This window comes from Mustela nivalis (genome assembly GCF_964662115.1).
Source record: "Mustela nivalis genome assembly, chromosome: X".
Lineage (NCBI taxonomy): Eukaryota > Metazoa > Chordata > Mammalia > Carnivora > Mustelidae > Mustela > Mustela nivalis.
The window spans coordinates 122,637,821-122,656,982 of record NC_139040.1 but is presented as its reverse complement, the minus strand read 5'-3'; the positions used below and the strand labels follow the sequence as shown (position 1 = coordinate 122,656,982).

At 36.9% G+C, this 19,162-nt stretch overlaps 1 protein-coding gene across 2 annotated transcripts in view; it reads right to left on the bottom strand.

Moving 5' to 3' along the window:
* FANCB (FA complementation group B) overlaps positions 1 to 19,162 on the bottom strand; it is a 366,354-nt gene that overhangs the window by 342,255 nt on the left and 4,937 nt on the right. For both annotated transcript variants that reach the window (XM_082717012.1, XM_082717011.1), the window contains exons 2-8: positions 15,984 to 17,001; positions 11,072 to 11,224; positions 10,275 to 10,367; positions 4,488 to 4,616; positions 1,849 to 2,012; positions 776 to 1,221; positions 420 to 657 (exon numbers count right to left, since the gene is read on the bottom strand). In XM_082717012.1, coding sequence (XP_082573138.1) covers positions 420 to 657; positions 776 to 1,221; positions 1,849 to 2,012; positions 4,488 to 4,616; positions 10,275 to 10,367; positions 11,072 to 11,224; positions 15,984 to 16,931 — 2,171 coding nt within the window. In that variant the 5' untranslated portion in view covers positions 16,932 to 17,001. The remainder of the gene's footprint in view (positions 1 to 419; positions 658 to 775; positions 1,222 to 1,848; positions 2,013 to 4,487; positions 4,617 to 10,274; positions 10,368 to 11,071; positions 11,225 to 15,983; positions 17,002 to 19,162) is intronic.

Here is a 19,162-nt window from a genome sequence, read left to right as displayed (position 1 = left end):
AATAGAACCAATAATGCCTGCATGAGAACTCTGACATAATTCAGTCTGTAGCAATCAAATATACATATCCTATACCAAGTCAGTTAATGTTTATCACTTGCTTCCTGATTATTTTTTTCTCTGAGTAATAAGATTAATATTAGGTTTTTTAAAATGTCACTGAAGGGGAAAGGTAAGTGGAAATCATCTTAAAAGAACTACCAGGCCCTAATCAACCAAAAAAAAAAAAAAATCCAAAAACAAACATCAGGATAAAACAGCTTTAGTTTCCACATGAGGCCACCTGTCTACTGAGGCTATACCAGGCAATGACCTGGACATGTCCCACAATGACAAAGATCTCTACTGTGGAAATGGCTCTTGGACCACACGGATATGCACTAACTTCTCTGGATGTATTCCAATTTGGTATGCATTACCTGGAATAGATGATTAAAATCCCTTCAAATGGTGTTTTTTGTTTCCACTGGAAGAGTGTCCCATAGAAACTCCCTGGCATCTTGCAAAAGCAAATTTCTGGAAATTCTTTGATATCTTCACATTTCATGTATTCCTGGAGCCACGTCTTCATTGAATTCAGAGAATAGTTGGATGATGTGATTTGAAAACAAGTTTTTTTAAACACTGTGAGAAGTGCAAACAGATCTTCCATGTGTTCTACAAGGAAAACACGTCACAAGCTCTGTCACTGAACTGTCCATTATCACATAAAAAGAGTTCTTAAAATTTTCTAATTCAATTAAACATATGATTAAGAAGTACCAACAAAAATTACCTATAGGTTTCTTCTTTGGAAATATCAGCAGGTACTGCCTACTTGAAAGGTCTTCTAGGCTTAAAAAAAGTCTGCCACACTGAATGTAACGAGCTTCAGAAGAGTTACCGTTTTCCCTCTCCCTAATTTGTAGCAGCACAGTACAACAAAAACTACCGAACACTAAAAGTGGTGAAAGAGATGTTACAGCAGTAATGACCTGTACACACTCTTTCTCAGATGACTGTTCACAAACAAAGCTTTCCTCTTCCTCTCCCTCTTCCTCCTCACTGTCAACAGTCAACTTGATCCTTTTTGCATGTGATCCTGTTTCACATGGCAGTGAGCATGGTGCTGGGAAAAAATCCCTACTCAACTTGATCACCCTATTTTGACACTTAATAAGCCGACAGCTGAAGCTATGAGCTTGATCCAATAACAGTGATAAAGCCACATGATTCAGGGACCTGTAAAAAATCCAGAGTTGAGTTGAGTCTAAAAGCTCATTCTTTAAAATCAAAGAGATGATTAAATGTTACACAAACAATAACAAAATTTCTCTCTTTTCCTAGGAAACATTGTAAAACTATATCAGAAAATCAAGTATATAAACCAAACGCATTTTTAAAGATCCTGCAATAGCACTTTTCTTGAAATAGGAAAGCAGAAACACTGTAAATATGTTGAACTGTAGGAAAATAATTTTCTCAAGAGGAAGGAATGGTAAAATAATGCTGGATTTTATTTTTGAGGTAGGTTCCCCCTTTTCTTTTTAAACAAGAAAAAAAGTACTCATTTTTTAAGAGTTTATCTTGGTAATAGTTTAGAAGGCAAATAAATCTAAAGTAAAACCTGCATTCTATACTCCCCTAAATAATTTGAATAAAATCTGCTTTTTAATATAGAACACTGTGTATTCCTCAGCAATGATACTGTTTGGGATACAATATTGTGAAAATTAATTTCACCCGTTTCTATTTACTTTTTTTAATATGGCTAATTAGAGCATTTAAAATTACTTCTGCGGCTTATATTGTATTTCTGTTGGGTAGTGCTGTTCTAGACCATCAAGATAATGTTATCATGATACTTACAGCTTCAAAGATGGGGTATTCACTCCAACAACTAAGCTGTCATCTATTACACGATACCATATCTTCTCTACTAGCTGTTCTGAATCTTGAAAATTGTCTGGTATCTTTTCATCAAAGGTACAGACAGGATTTTCTTCTTGACCACAAAGAGTAAAAAGATGTGCCTTATAGAAAAATATGTTAAATAACTGATTACCAAAAATACTACCACATGTGGCAAAACTACAAAAATAATGTAAGTCAGTTTTTAGTTAGGTCTTATAGCTTACGTATCTTAAACTAAACTGCCTTCTATAGTATTTTACATTGCAGATTATATATAAATCACTAAAACGAAATCTATACACGTTATATGTAATTAACTATCTACTCAGATCAGGAAGCATGGCCTGATTGGAAATAAGATGAGGTATCCAGGGGCGCCTGGGTGGCTCAGTGGCTTGGGCTGCTGCCTTCGGCTCGGGTCATGATCTCAGGGTCCTGGGATCGAGCCCCGCATCGGGCTCTGTGCTCCGCAGGAAGCCTGCTTCCCTCTCTCTCTCTCTCTCTGCCTGCCTCTCTGCCTACTTGTGATCTCTGTCTGTCAAATAAATAAATAAAATCTTTAAAAAAAAAAAAAAAGATGAGGTATCCAACACAGAGCCAGGAAAGACATAAACTTGGAATCCATTTCGAAAAAAATATGACAGTTTGTGTCCCAGGCATGCTGAAAAAAATACAATCATTATTAAAGTGACTTGTACTAAACCTATAACTGTATAATTTTGTACAAATAAAACTGGTTCTCTTTGGACTGATGATCAATTATGGCTAAAATTGTATCCTTAAAGTCCAGGCCATACTCATTCATTTCCATGCACGGATGGATTTGTAGTAACAATTGAAATGGTGGGAGGAGGAGGAGTAATAATCATGATAATTCACAAAACGTACTGAATGCTTAGTATGTGTCAGGCACTGTTCTCAATGCCGTTCATGTTTCAACTTGCTTAACCTGTACAAAAAAACCCCTCTAGTACCCTAGGGTTGGTATTATTATCTACACTTTTCAGATAAGGAAAACAAGACACAAGGAAGCTAAGTACCTTGCCCAAAGTCACACAGCTAGCAAGTGGCAGAGCTGGGATTTGAACGAAAACAAACTGGTTCCAGAGCCCATGCTCTATCTTAACCACTACTCTGTATTGCTCCTCTAAGTGGGCAGTAATTACTGAAAAGATAAGAGCACTTACATTCTAGTGGACAAAACAACTTCCTAGGAATCTGATGCTTCAGCTGGTCACTGTGACCTGAGGCAGGCCTTTCATCTGAAACCTGGGGAAATTTTTGCTACCTGCCAGTATTGTTCTTAAAATTAAACACATAAACAGCCCCAAATGGTGCCTTGCAGACAGAAGTTTCAGTGCAGTAACTTCTAAACATTTCTTCCTCTTTTCTAATATTGGCAAAGTCAGGGAGTCTGGGTGGCTTAGTCGGTTAAGCATCCAACTCATGATTTTGGCTTAGGTCATGATCTCAGGGCTGTGAAATCAAGCCCCATGCTGGGCTATGCACTAGGCACGAGTCTGCTTAAGATTCTCTCCCACTCCCTTTGCCCTTCCTCTCTCTCTCCTGCTCAATAAAACTAATAACAACAATAATAATAATGTTGGCAAAAGAGTTGGGGTAAGTTAGTGAAGGGACATGAGACTTCAAAAATGACTTTCATGAGCTTTCCCAAAAGACTGGAACTGTGACACAGAAAAGCAACATGATGTGCTTCTGTTATGATTCTTACATTAACGGAATCATATTTTAGACCCAAGTCCTCACATTGTTAAGACTGAAATATAGACACACGGGGTAGACTACTATGAAGGAAATCAGAGCTAGGCACTAAGCTCTTGACTTGAGGGAAAGAAACTTACCGGAGTAAGTCTCTCAATGCTAGCTTTTCTTGATTTAAATGTAACTTTGCTATGCTGTCTTTCTCTGTACGGAATTAATGTGCATAAATACTATTTTTTTTATGAAGTCAAGGGAGCTTTTGCTAACTTTCTACATTACTGTACTGATATAAGCAAATGCAAGGTACTTAAAGAGGTTCCTACCCTGACAACCACAAGGAAAATGAGAGTAAAATTATAAAAAGCAGAAATAAACACTAAAAAAGCAGAGCAATTTAGGGGCATTAACCAGAGGAATAAATACCCTTAGAAATGAACATTGCAACAGACAAAAAGAACAATTAGAATACTGATGAAATTATGTATTCATTAATGAAAGGTTGAATAATACTCTGCATATTCTGTTTAAGGAGTGAGAAAATACATAATTCACTTACGGGTAATTTCTATGCAAATCATACAAATAAAAAAGTTTAATAAAATCGTTTGAACAGGAGGATTTGTTCCCCAAGGTTCCCGATAACTGAGATTTTAATAGCCTACAGAATAATTAGCAAATCGGTAAAATATTAGCTCATTAATCAAATATTTTCAAGTCATAGAAGTCCAGCATTATAATGCCTGCCACTTTGCTTCTTGGATCATTGAATGGCATTTTCTAATATGTCCAAATATTCCAATTAAAGCAACACTTCAATAGCTTGCAGATTTTTAATTCATAAAATGATAAAATGGTCACGTGATTAATTTTACCTTCTCTGCACTTGATGTACTATCATCTTTCCCTTGAACCAGGTTTATTAAACTTTTGTAAGATTTTGAAATAATTTTTTCCTTAAGCAAGAGATGCTGTTGCAATTCCTGAATACAAGTGAAACCAACCTGTAAAGTAGAAAGAAAACCCATTGTCAGAGACATTTCAAATGAAATCTGACAATACCATTAATCCAGAAAGTACTTTCTCCAAATTTGCTTATTAAATTCATTTTTCTGTAGAAAAGCAGAGAATACTTCTCAGAGCAAAACTATTTTCTTCACAAATGTTAATTATAAAGGAAATGAACACGGCCAGAAACTGCAATAGAGTTTATGTACCCAACTGGGAGAATGCCAACATGTTAGCATGCATTTCCCCACTGAATTAAGTAATCAATCGATATAAATATGGATGCCTAATCAATAGGACTAAAAATCAAGGGCTACCAACACTCCTACCCCCACAGGTAAACTATTTTTCTTGTTGTTGAAATAGTTATTGCTTCAAAAGGCACAGACATCATTATGAGTAGAAATGGTCACTTTTGATACTATTTAATCCTGTTCATATAACATTTAGAGCAAATTTTAAAGATAACACATAGCTCCCAAACTGTCACAAGTTTATTTTTGTGCTAATAAACTCAGCATTAAGGTGGGCTCTTAACTGCAGCAAACAAAGATTGGCTCTCAACTGGGCAGGGAGCAATCCATTGTTTTTATTACACCAGATCAAGAGATTTCACTACCAAGGACAAAACATTCATGAAATGTATTTTGCTACTGAAAATATAGTCATGTCACTGAACTAATACAAGCGATTTCATTTCAGATGGATATCTGAAACTGTTCAAGTATTAGTCCAGCTTTTAATCTAACATGATTTTCTAGATTGAAAACACAAAACACATCCTGTTTCTTAATCCCTTTCTTTCAAATTACAGTTTCAGTCAGGTAAATTCCTTTTCTTTTTATTGGTGAACAGAAGCATGAAAATGAAGACTGAATTATATCTTATCTCATTGCCCAAAACATGTAAAGTATCTAACTAGCATTTTAAAACTTCACCTGTTGACCTATTTCTGCGGACTCCCCATTACTCACACTCATTCGCTGAGTAATTTATGGGAAGGGAGCTGTACATATCAGAGGGGGAGAGCCAAATGGGAGAATCCTGGAGGGGCAGGGAGTAGAAGAGAGGAATATGTGGGCAAACTGACAGTGGAGGCACCCTCAAAAATAATCTGTGTTCTCTCTTCCCTACTCTCCTCAAAATACCCCTGCCCCATTCCAGGACTGAACGGTGAATCACCAGACTATGTAAATATTCTATGCTGTGAAGTTTTGTTATAAAACTATAAAAATAACCATATGATGAAACATTTAAACAGCATAAAAATACTTCTCAACTTCTCTTTCTAGACCCTCAATTCCATTTGCATAGCCAACAGATTGTTTACCTTTCCAGAACCTTTCTGTGTAGGTTAAGGAATCCTTGCTTTCTTCTCATGACAAACAAGCAAATAAAACCTATCCCAAACCAAATACAGGAGCATACTGCACTGCAGGACAACAAACCTTGTTTTTTTTTGGTCTTTTTTACTGTGATCTCTCTCATACACACAGAAAAGGCATAATACAAAAAAAAAAAAAAAAAAAAAAAAAAAGAGTTTACAAACTACCCAGGGAGTTACCCAGGTAACCATATGTAGTCAGCTGCCCATGGGCGCTGACCAGTCAGGGACTTCTCGTTTCGATGGAGGCAACACTACCCTAGCCTTTTATTTTTTTCAGTGGGAATAAAGTTTTATTGGAACACAGCCACACTCATTCATTTGCATTATTTTAGGTGGGGGAGTTGTGACAGAGACTATGTGGGCTGCAAAGCCTGAGATATTTACTATCTGGCCCCTCACAGGAAAAGTTTGTTAACCCCTGGTCTAGACCCTTATCACACTCTGTACCCCATTCTTCACCTTCTCCAACTCATGTGACAAATACCTCCACAATAGTCGACTCCTCTCCCCACCTGGTGGGACTCTAGGCTTCTGCCTACCCACACTAATGCCCTGCCCCAGGGCAGAGAGGGTCTAATAGGACCCTGACTGGCCCACAGCTGTGCCGCCAGCCCTGCCAACAATGAGAATGGCTCAAGGACAGGGTGTGAGCTTTTACCCTAGCCTTTTAAGGTAACTTTCTAGTATGTCTTCATAATTTTGCCATTACTATATCTCCTAAAGAATATTTTTAGGTTTTTGTGGTTTGCTTTGGAAACTTTTATGAATGAAGTCATTCTGTATGTGCTAGGTTTTTAGTCATCCCATTTGTCACTAGTAGCTGTAGTCTGTGACTTTCACTGCTCTGTAGCATAATATCATTATGACCACACCAGCTCGCTTTTCCATTTCCTGCTGATGGACATCTGGATTATGTCCAGGCATGCATGGACTATTACAAACAGGGCTGCCGTGAACATTCCTGTACATGTGCACAAATTTCTCTAAGGTCCTGGTTTCCCCTTTTCCTCTCCAACTGGTTCCCTTCCAACTTGCTGGAAAACAAATTCCATAAGGGAAACAACAGTGAAACAGACACTGGTTCTAGCTCTGCCTGTCCCTTAACCTTTCTTGTTATTTGTTTCCTAATACGTAAAATGGGGGAGGAGGGGTAGACTTGTTAATCCCTAAAAGACCATCCAGGAGTGCCTGGTGGCGCAGTTGGTTAAGCATCTGCCTTCAGCTCAAGTCATGATCTCCAGGTCCTAGGACTGAGTCCCATGTCGGGCTCCCTGCTCCGTGGGGATTCTGCTTCTCCCTCTCCCTCTACCCACCCCCCAACCTGTTCTCAAATAAATAAATATCTTTAAAAATAAAATAAAAATAAAATAAAAGGCCTACCAATGTTTGGAAATATTTTTATGCAAATTGGGAGCTAGTGATAACATGTGGATGGATACTTGAAACAAAACGGACATGAAATTCTCACTTACCCCTTCCATATGCTCCTGCCTTCTCTCTGTGTTCCTTTCTTATTTTACTTCTATGAGTCTGTGCTACTTCCTGAGTACTTTTTTGGGGATTTTAATTTATCTTTATTTTTTTGTTATGCTCAGTTAGCCATCGTATAGTACATCATTAGCTTTTGATATAGTATTTAATTATTCATTAGCTGCATGTAACAACCAGTGCTCATCTCAACACATGCACTCCTAGTAATTTTTGTAACACAGTTTGATTTGCTTCTTTGCTCTGAATCTCTTTGAGTGAACTCTTACAACTCGGCTGATGAGACTTTTTTATTTCAATGTATTTTTCGTTCATAGATAGGCTATTTGGTTATTTCCTGGGGATAACTGCTCACAATGTCTTATTTATGTGCTTAGTTATTCTGTGAGTGGTTCATTTTCTTTGAAAAATTACTTGTGAGATTTATAAGAGGCCTAGTTTAAAATGTGTATTTTGAGAAAGGATTGTATGTTTGTTTCTGCCAGCTGTCTAGAGTACTACTGCTTTCAGTTAAACACAAATGCTCCCAGGGCAAAAGTATTAATAGTGTTCTCTGGTTCTCTCTGGGTTCCAGCCTCTACAGATTGGCCTGATAATTTATTCTTATATTTTCAGCATTTCGAAGCTTTTAGGGGAAATTTTAAAAACATATTTCAACTAAAATTTTAACTGGTTTTTATCAGAAGACTTGGTCTAAATAAATTAGGTAACACATTACCTAATTTACCTCTACATTACCTCTACATTAGTAGAGGTAGAATTTCTGAAAGTCATACTTCATAAATGATTTTGGCAACATTCCTAAATCAGTATAAAGATCTACTGTTTTTTGACAGCTGCACGCTATTCCATACTTCAAGTATATTATAACTGATCTACCAAACACCTAATGATGGATATTTAAAATAACTGCATTTTGTCATCCTTAAATACTATGTAAAATTTCCTAAAAAAATCGTCTTTGTTCATTGTACAAGTATATCCTTAGAACAGATTTCTAGAAGTAAAACTGCGAGCGTAAAAAGATATGTCCAATTCACATTTTAATTAGCAATAATAAAATGTTGAGGTTGAGCCACTTTACATTCTTGAGAATACTATTTCAGAACGCATATCTACATTACGGAAGTTCATCCTTTGTCTCTTGTTACAATTTCTATTTACACAACTTGTCTTTTTATATGATTTATTTTGTCCAGAGAATCAAAGTTTTTAATGTATTGGTCTTTTCCTTTATGGTTCTATGCCCACTATGATATCTTACTATCTATTGACCACATTAATATTTCTGTTTAATAAGCATTTAGTAAATTCACTTTCATAATTAAAATAGTTGCAAAAAATTTCTTACAGAACCCTACAAAGTACAAATATTTACTATCTGGCCCTTTACAAAAAAAGTTTGCCTGGGATAGAGGAAAAAGTTAAATGACATACAAGGAAACAGACAAATCCACAAAAAGGGACAATTGGCCTGGCCTCCTCATTAGTATCATCGTAAGAAAGTGGGGAAAGGCATTATTCTAGATAAAAAGACCAAGAAGACATATAATAATCAAGTGCAGGTGTAAACTTTGACTAGATCCTGAAAAAAAGCATCTGTAAAAAACATTTTTGTGGTAATTAAAGATGTCGGAATATGGAAAGAGTAAATAAGAGTAAGAGATTATTATTAATTTTCTAACTGTAATAATAGTATGGTGTGTTTACATAAATGAATGTCCTTATTTTTTAGGCAATCCCTGCTAAAATACATAGGAGTGAAGTTATGATATTTGCAATTTTCAAATGGTTCTGCAAAAATGTACATACACACATGCATATGCATATAAAGCACAGATGAGAAAGATAGAATTTTTTTCAAAAGTACAAATAGTTAAATCCACATGAGGACTAGAGATAACTACAGTGTTATTCTTTGAACTTTTCAGAATACTTAAAAATTTTCATGAAAGGGGTGCCTGAGTGGCTCAGTTGTTAAGCGTCTACCTTTGGCTGAGGTCATGATCCCAGAGTCCTGGGATCAGGCCCAGAGTCGGGCTCCCTGCTCAGCAGGGAGTCTACTTCTCCCTCTGCCCCTGCTCGTGTTCCCTTTACTGCTGTCTGTCAAATAAATAAACAAAACCTTTTAAAAATATTTTATGAATGAAAAAAGGCAGGTTACAAAAGAACATGGATCTTATAATCACATTTCTATGTAAATTTGCATATGTTCATTAAAAAATCTACAAGAATATACATGTCAAAGTTGTTAAAATGGGTTATATCTCAGTAGTGGACTCATAAGTAATTATTAGCTTCTTTTAAATATTTCTTTGTACAGTCTGAGTATTCTACAGGGACTATACATTACCTTCATACACTTTGAAAAAACCAAAAGCTCTTTTTCAGAGAGCTTTGTATGGAAAATTTGAGGGCAAACTGTTCATGTTTGGGACATGTTATGAGTCACTATATTTGATGCTCCTTTAAGAAATACTATGATCGTTAAGACCAGAAAGAAATATATTTTCAAAAGTGAGCTTCATATATTTTATGAGTATTATGAAATCTAGAATCCTACTACAAAAAGGTATCATTTTTAGATAATACATTTATAAGTAATGTCATAATACTTTTTACAGAGGTATTAAAAAGGCAACGATCCTTTGAATTATCATTTTTTTCTCAATCACTGTGTTGTTTACACAGTAAGATCCTTTCTTTCAAGGTTCTTTGCATCTTTTAGAATAGCACTAGCCCAAAAAAGCAAAAACAAAAAGCAAACATAGACACTAACTTTCAATCCTCTTTCCAGAGGTGGAACCATCATATAACGATTCCATTCTTTGTCTTCAAATGACTCATCTTCATTGCAATCCAATGTTTTGTTCTAAGAAATTAAAAAAAAACACTAAAATGAAATTTGGAAATAAATTGAAAATTTATAAGATTAACAAAATACAATTAAAGTTTATCCAAAGGGCAGTTTTTCCCCATCACTTCTTGTAACTAGAAAAAACTACTAGTACTATTACCACCGACCTAACATTTATATACTGCTTCAAAAAGTACCAGCTTACTACATTTTTATAAAAAATCCCACAACTAAAGAAAGTAAGAATGATCTTCATTTTATTAAGGAAAAACACAGACTCAGATTATTTTATGCAGATCTGAAACTCCAGGGGTATTATTTCCCTTCTGTCCAAGATCTTAAGATATTATGAACTATTACTTCTTTTAATAAAGCAGGTTCATTTCATTTGACTCTTTAATTAATCCAATGTACCAGTGTTTATTGGTATAAAATGTGATTTTCAAAGCAATAATAAGTTAATTTACAATGTTACTATCACTATACTCCAAATTTACATCAAAAGCATAGTCAATTGTATAACATTTCCTGAAAGGGGATTCGATATATAATTTTAAAAATTCAATCTATGTATTTCTAAAGTTCAAAATGTTTACTGTAAGTATGAAATTATAAACATTGACACAGTGGGTCAAAAGCTTTAAAGCTTCAACTTTCTAAAATGGTTCTTTAAAAAATATCATTCTTAAAGTAATATATATTAAGTATACAGAACTTACTGAATAGTTCACGTAGCCAAGATCTGTTATTGTAAATGAACTCAGGCAATCTGAATTCAAGGACTCTTGAAAAAGTAGCAGTACTTGTTCACTTCCAGTTCCTATAAAGTCATCTATCAGTACTGATCTAATTTTTTCCCACTTAGCAGCAACCTGAAAGAAAGAGAGTAGAAAAGAAAAACAAAACCAGACGTGAAATAAACTGAATCCTTTTAGTGCATGTAGGTGTAATGTGTCCTCTTCACTCTTATAAACAGTAATGAAAATGGTAAACATTAAAAACTAAAGATATTGGGACACCTGGGTGGCTCAGTTGGTTAAGCAGCTGCCTTCGGCTCGGGTCATGATCCCAGCGTCCTGGGATCGAGTCCCACATAGGGCTCCTTGCTCGGCGGGGAGCCTGCTTCTCCCTCTGCCTCTGCCTGCCATTCTGTCTGCCTGTGTGCTCTCTCTCTCTCTCTCTCTGATAAATAAATAAAATCTTAAAAAAAACCCCTAAAGATATTGGGGGATCGGACAACATAAAGAGTTATAACAGTTTTACAAACAGCAAGATACTGAAATTTAATGTTCTGTCAATGTTTGTCCAGGGTCTGTCATATTTCTGCTTTCTATATTAAGATTTTATTATGATTTATAAATTCTAAACTTCTCATGACTATTTTGGAAACTTTAGGTAATTAGAAGGTAGTGGTTAACACTCACAAATTCTCGAAGCAGAATAACTTTTCTTAATACACTAAACTCTGTTAGAAGAAAACAAAGCCGATATTAGGGACACAGAATGGGAGGGATCCTATTAGTGAGGCACCTAGAACCATCCTAGTCAATTGGAATGATTTGATCAGTTTATACCAGAACATGAGACCCCAAGTTTAAAACAGAAGACAACTTCGTAAAGGTCCATGAAGCTGAAAGCCTCCACATTGGTCCCCTGGAGAACTAACACCATGGGGATTAGCTACTCCTTCTCCCTTAGACAGAAAAGCTAAAACTCCCACTTAGAATCCTGGCAGTAGCACAGATAGATGATAGCGGGTGGCATGTATTAGAGCAAGACTGTAAGTAAGACTTCAATCTATATAACCAAATACTAATCTTTCCTATATCAGGCTGATTTGCAAAGCCAGGATGTTTTATGCATGCAGGGAGAAAGCTTATTTGTATACCCATCTCCTCCCTTCCTCCTACCCCCACCCCCACTCCCACCATGAGGATCAGGAACACAGTGAACTATGTGAAGACATTAGAGGTATGAAATGTACTCAACAGGGGCACTTGGATGGCTCGGTTGGCTGAACGCCCAACTATTGATTTTGGCTTAAGTCATGATTTCGGGGTCATGAGATGGAGCCTGGCATCAGCTCTGCACTCAGTGGGGAGTATGTCTGAGATTTCTTTCCCTCTACTCCTCACCCCACTCTAATAAATTTTTTTTAAGAAGAATGTGCTTGACAAGCAAACATGATAGAGCTATGTACTCATGTAAGCACACACACACACATTTATAATCTATAGCTCTAGAATAGTGCTGTCCAGAATATAGGAGAGAGACAATGCAAGGCATATATATTTAAATTTTCCAGTAGCCAATAAAAGAAAATTCTCTAGCAGCACTGAAAAGAAAAAAGGTGAAATTTTATATTTAATTTGATGTGCTATATCCAAAAATTGCATCATTTCAATGTAATGTTATCAATAAAATTATTAGATATTTTCCTATCATTTTTTACTAAGCCTGTAAATCTGGTGTGTATTTGACACCTATAGCACATTCCAATTCAGACCTGCCACATTTCAAATGTTGAATAACTACATGTGGCTAGATGCTATCATATTAGACAGCACACCTCTAGAACATACAAACCACTATCTGCAACATACCAATATCTGTTTTAGGTATACTTGACAACGATTCAGTTTCGAAATACCTACTACATAGATTCTGGTCAAAACTTACAGAGACAATTTCTACTCGAGAGAGAAAGCCTAAGAGAAAAGTTAATCATGCATTTGTCTAACTCAGCTCTGTTTCAAGTTCTATCACTCTCTATCAAGTTCTATTAAACATTATACCTGGGGCTTTTATGAAAGGCTGATCTGAGAACATGCTAACCTTGATTTTTAGTATTTATTCTAATTTATGTTTGTTTGCACTTTACCTGTCTTTTAAGCTGCCTTAATTCTTTTATAGAACGAGGTAGTAAAAGGATGGTTGGATGAATCCATAGCCAACCCAAAGTAAGATTGTATCTATTGTTTTTTCCCATTTGGGAGCAAAACTGCTATCAGAGACACCATTTTATTATTCAATAATGTATTCACTTTATTATTCAAAACCTCTTACATAATACCACAAACAGTAAATCCCTCTCAGAACTCAATGTTAGAAAAAAACTTCCCCTTGACAGTATGTTTCAATCAGTTGTAAAACCTGCTAAATTTGTTTTTTTGTCCTAACTACTAAACTAAGTATAATTCCTCAAAGAAAATCACTTCCCTTAACCCAGGTTTTCTGACATGGTCATCTCTCCTCCTCCTTAGTTTGTAGATTCTTAGCCTTTATTTCTGTTTTTAAAGTAACTGCATATTTTACCTTAATATATTTCTTAAGTAGGTGAATATAAATTTAACAGCAAGGTTAAGGCAAGAGCTGCAAAATTCCCAGAGTAGCAAGGTTACCAAAGGAATTTATGAGCACTTAATTTGTGGATATCAGGGTGTAATTCCAGAGCTTTTGATACAGGGCATTTGAAAACAGCTTAGACATACAGAATCCCTGAAGAAGTAGCTTAAGAGGTGTGTCAGTAGGGACTTAGGTAAGTAACTTGTGCAAAGGATGATGGTGCGCTGTAGAGAAAGAAACCTAGAACACAGTTTCAAGGCAGGAAAGCCAACAGTATACAGGCTCACTTACAGAGCGGCACAGTATCCCTCTTTGGGTAATGTGTTAGCAGCAGAGCTTTACAGCGTCCAAGCAGGCGACTCGCTTACAGTGTATAAGGACAATATTACACTGAATTAATGAGGCACAAGGGGACTGTTTTTCCTTATCCGGGTGAATAAGGGACTTCAAAGGTCCAAGTCAATGACAACAGTCCTAGCCCTTGTATAACATAATAGCTACTTACTGAGCTTCTCCTGTGTGCCAAGCACTGTGCAAGGCACTTTACAATGTCATTTTCTTTAATTCTCTGCTCTCAGAGACAGGAAAGGAGTTCACAAAAATTCAACACATTCCTTAAGGTAAGACAAGTAAGTGGCTCAGTTGGGATTTAAACCCAGGTTAAGTGAGCTCTTTCCATTACCCGGACCCCAATAAGGATTATAGGCCATGCTAGATGTTTCCCTGCTACCATTTTGGGAAAGGAAAAGAGAGTAGAGAAAGACAGAAAATGTTACTTTCCCAATAACCTTCAAATAAAAGTACAATATGCTTTTAAAAGATCGCTTTCAGGGCGCCTGGGTGGCTCAGTGGGTTAAGCCTCTGCCTTCGGCTCAGGTCCTGGGATCGAGCCCCACATCGGGCTCTCTGCTCAGTAGGGAGCCTGCTTCCTCCTCTCTCTGCCTGCCTCTCTGCCTACATGTAATGTCTGTCTGTCCAATAAATAAACAAAATCTAAAAAAAAAAAAAAAAGATCGCTTTCAAAATCAAATAGGGTACTTTTAAATTACTTTTCTTTGAAAAATTTAAATTTACTTATTTCTTTTAGAAAGAGAGAGCAAGTGCACACAGGGAGAAGAGCAGTGGGAGAGGAGAGAGAATCTTTTAAGCAGGCTCTATGCCCAGCGCAGAGCCTAACCCAGGGCTCAATGAGATCATGACCTGAGCCTAAATCAAGAGCTGCATGCTTAACTGACTAAGCCACCCAGGCACTCCTTTTGAGAATTTAAGTTCTGTATGTATCACAGAGGTTAAATATGGTTACATAACCCCTATAAACACAAAGGTGATTTACAAGGCAAAGCCTGATAAAACACAATTTCAACCTGATACTTTCATACACACAAACAGAAACACACAAAGTAATGATTCACCTAAAAAATGGATGGCCTGGTTGGTTAAGAGTCCAACTCTTGATTTTGGCTCTGGTCATGATCTCAGGGTCATGAGACAGAGGCTGGCATTGGATTCCACACTCAGCACGAAGTCTGCTTGAGATTCTCTCTCTCCCTTGCCCTCTGTCCCTCCCTCCACTCACACACTCTAACTAAATAAAATCTTGGGGTGCCTGGGTGGCTCAATCAGTTTAGTGTCTGCCTTCGGCTCAGGTCATGATCCCGGGGTCCTGGGCTCAAGCAGTGAGTCAGTCTCCCTACTCAGTGGAGAGGCTGCTTCTCCCTCTCCCTCTGCCTGCCACTCTACGTGCTTGTGAGCTCTCTCTCTCAAATAAATAAACAAATAAAATCTTTAAACAAATTAGAAATAGTTATATTAAAACAAATAAATATATAATAATGGTAGCTATATATTTATATATTTCTAAACAACTCAAAGTTTTTATGACTCAAAATGGCAAGGCAAAACCTTCATCAGGTAGTATTCAGGTAACTTAAAGAAATAAGAATGATGCAATATATATGATTTTAAGTGCAGCACTAAAAATTGATTTGGATAATAAGACTCCAGGATAGGGGTGCATGGGTGACTCAAGTCATTTAAGTGTCTGCCTTCAGCTCAGGTCATGATCCTAGGGTCCTGGGACTGAGCCCCACACTGGGCTCCCCGCTCAGCAGGGAGTCTGCTTCACCCTTCCCCACCCCCACCCCACTGGTGCTTTCTCTTGCCATCTCTCTCCCCCAAAAAGAAACATTTTTTAAAAAGACTCCAGGATACACTCTCTGAAACATATAAATGTGTAAAAGGTCTAAGGCTACACCAATGGAATGATTTTAAGAATAAGTACTCTACCTGAAAGTTCTTTTTCCAAACGGCACAAGCATCACCAGACCTAAAGGATACGATGAAAAAGTCTCCTCTGCCTGAATCCATAAGTTGAACTGCACAAGGATCTCCAAATGGAAGCTGGCACACGCTTTTAGGAGTCCCATTTTGAAATAAAATCAGCTGATTCTTTCGAGTAAGGGCAATCAGAGACATTCTTAACTGATTGTTGACAATCTCAGTTGCACAGACATGCACATAAGTTATTACACTGGTATAAGCAGGAGGGATAATGTATGCATCACTTACTACTTCTTCATTTTCAAGGGAGTATACACAAAATTTGGTATTCCAAATTGCATAATCTGATTTTGAAAGCTTTTGAGTGGATCCTTCTTCAGATAAAAAACATGTCTTCGGTCCTAATAAAACCATACCTAGATTTTCAATCTCCCCTGCCCACTCAACAGAGGAAAAATTAAGAGACACAGTAATAACTTTGCCTGTTTGGGAAGAGATAGAGTAGAATGTTTTGACATGTCTCCATAAAACTAATGGACCATTAAGGACCCTTACACCATCCTTCAACTCATGGCTTAGTCTAAAGCTCAAACGCTTTTCAAATTTATTGGTACTGTGAAGAAATAGAAGAAAATATGTGAAGATGTTATTGTTTTTATTGCATTGTATCATGATATAAGGGAGATTAATTCCAGTTCTGAAATCGGACACACAGTTGCAACACATAATTTTTAAATCAGAGTTTTCTTCCTTTAACATAAAGGATCCAGTGGACTTCTGAACAAATGCTCTTGTTCTTCTGTCAAACACCATTCTCCTGACATGTAATACAGGTGTTTTTGCAGGCCCTTTACCTGCAAAATGTCCCTCAGACAGCTGAAAAATAAGGACTTCCCCATTATAACACAAAAGCATTTCTTGTTCCTTAGATGACACGGCTTGTTTGCTAGACATTCCACAATATCAAGTCTTTGTGTTGGTCCAATTTTCGAATGCAAATGGATTCCAGTTGATGCTTTTAAACCTAAAAATGTAATGAGAAAAACTACCATCAAGAAGGCAGTTGAAAACACACTTCTGCTAGAGAACTATTAAGTTTTATGAACATTTTAAAGCTTTTTATGCTATCTTAATAATGTTATACTTATCAAAAAAACTACATCCTAAATATCATCTTTGTACAGTTAAAAAACAGAGTTTACAAACAATGCAAATAGCCACATCACAAAAGGTAACTGAATGTGTTAACAGCATCTATTAAAAGTTGTGGGTGGTCTGCTGAAAGTGCCTGAAGACGTTTTTCTGGTTTAGGGAATTTCTTAAGGGTTCCATTTCTGTCTCTCTTTCAAACCTAGCAACCTAATCTAGTTTTCCCATTTTCTTCCAACCTCACCCCTCTGCCATTTTTTACCCTGTTGACTCAAACCTGGCTTTTTTTTTCTCTCACCCTTACACCCTCAACAATGACAACTGAGTAGTCAACAGCTCAGATTGACTGCTACCACAGCCCAGGCACTTGGGGTCCTGCTTTCCTGAAACAGGAGCTCATACAGACTCTGTGGCCAAAGTAAATGAAAGAAAAACAAAGGATTCTATGCTCTAGTTTTAAAAAAATCTCCATAGGAGTAATAGAAATAAATATTAAATCATACTCCACAAAAACAGTGCAGCTTTGGGACATTAAGTCATTATTCCTCTTACTAGAGGTATGACTTTGGCCAAGTTACTTAGTCCCTCTATGCCTCATATCCACCTATAATGGGGTGAAGTACTACCCCCACAAGGTATTGAAATTAACTAACTCACTTAAAATAGAACCTCACACACACACACACACACACACACACACACACATATATATACATATATGTATATATGTGTATATATATGTATATATATATAGTGCTTGATAAAGCTTAGCTGCTACAGTTGTCCTTATCATCACCATGACCAGCTCTGGTTTATACAGTACCCAGCCTTTGAAACGTCAGTACAGTTGCATACTTAAGTTTGTGAATGCTGAAAGGTCCCTCTCCACTATAGATAACTCTAACTCATATTCCTTCTTTTCTCCCACTTGTGGATCATTTACACCAGAAAATTCAACTATTTCAGAAAACTACATCATTTGTAATTAAGTAATGTTTTCCTCTGCTGAATGAGAAACAAACTGCAAAGGCTTAGGTTTTGTTCTTTTATTATAAAAATCTACCAAGAGTCCAATTAGAAAAAAGTTACCACTGAACCATCTACAAATTTAACTTAATGTAGCGTTTTGTAGAAATGACTTTAATTTAGAGGCAATTCTATTAAAATGCAGACTTGATTAGTCAGCATCTACTTTCAAACTGGAGATTCTGTGGCTTATTGTCTAATTTCCAAATACATCATTTGTTGCATTTTTTTAATTAAGATTTTTTATTTATTTGACAGCGAGAGAGGGAACACGAGCAGGGGGAGTGAGAGAGGGACAAGCAGGCTTTCTGCTGGGCAGGGAGACTGATGTGGGGCTCGATCCCAGGACGTGGGACCATGACCTGAGCAGACGCTTAACGACTGAGCCACCCAGATGCCCCCATTTGTTGTAGTTTTAAACGATGTTCACAAATTCTTTGAAATTCCTTCCATCAATTAATTCTTCTCTCCTTGAATGAGGGCTGGTCATTATGATTCACTTCTAGCCAACAGAATATGGCAGAAGGGACAACGTGAGACTTCCAAGACTGGGTCATAGAACATTGTGGCTTCCTTGTTGACTTGATCCTTGAATCACCTGCAAGAAGGGAAGCCACCTGCCGTATTATTAAGACACTCAGGCAGGCCCATGGAGATGTGTACACAGCAAGGAACTATAGCTTCCTGCCAATGGTCAGCAAGAGACTGGGGCCTTTTAACAACAGCCATGTGAGGGAGACTTCTTGGGATCAGATCTTCGATCTCCAGTCAAGCCTGCAGATGATTCAGCCCCTGGAGAGCTCCTGAATCAGAAGAACCAAGCTAAGCTGCTCCCAAATTCTTGATCCTCGGTAATTTTGAGATATGTTTGTTGTTTTAAGCTGCTAAATTTGGGAATTATTTGTTATACAGTAACAGATAAATACATTTCTCTATGGTAATTTGTTTAAGTTGATGATACTGTTTTTGAGAACTTCACGAAACCTATTACTTGAAGCAACTGGAGAAAC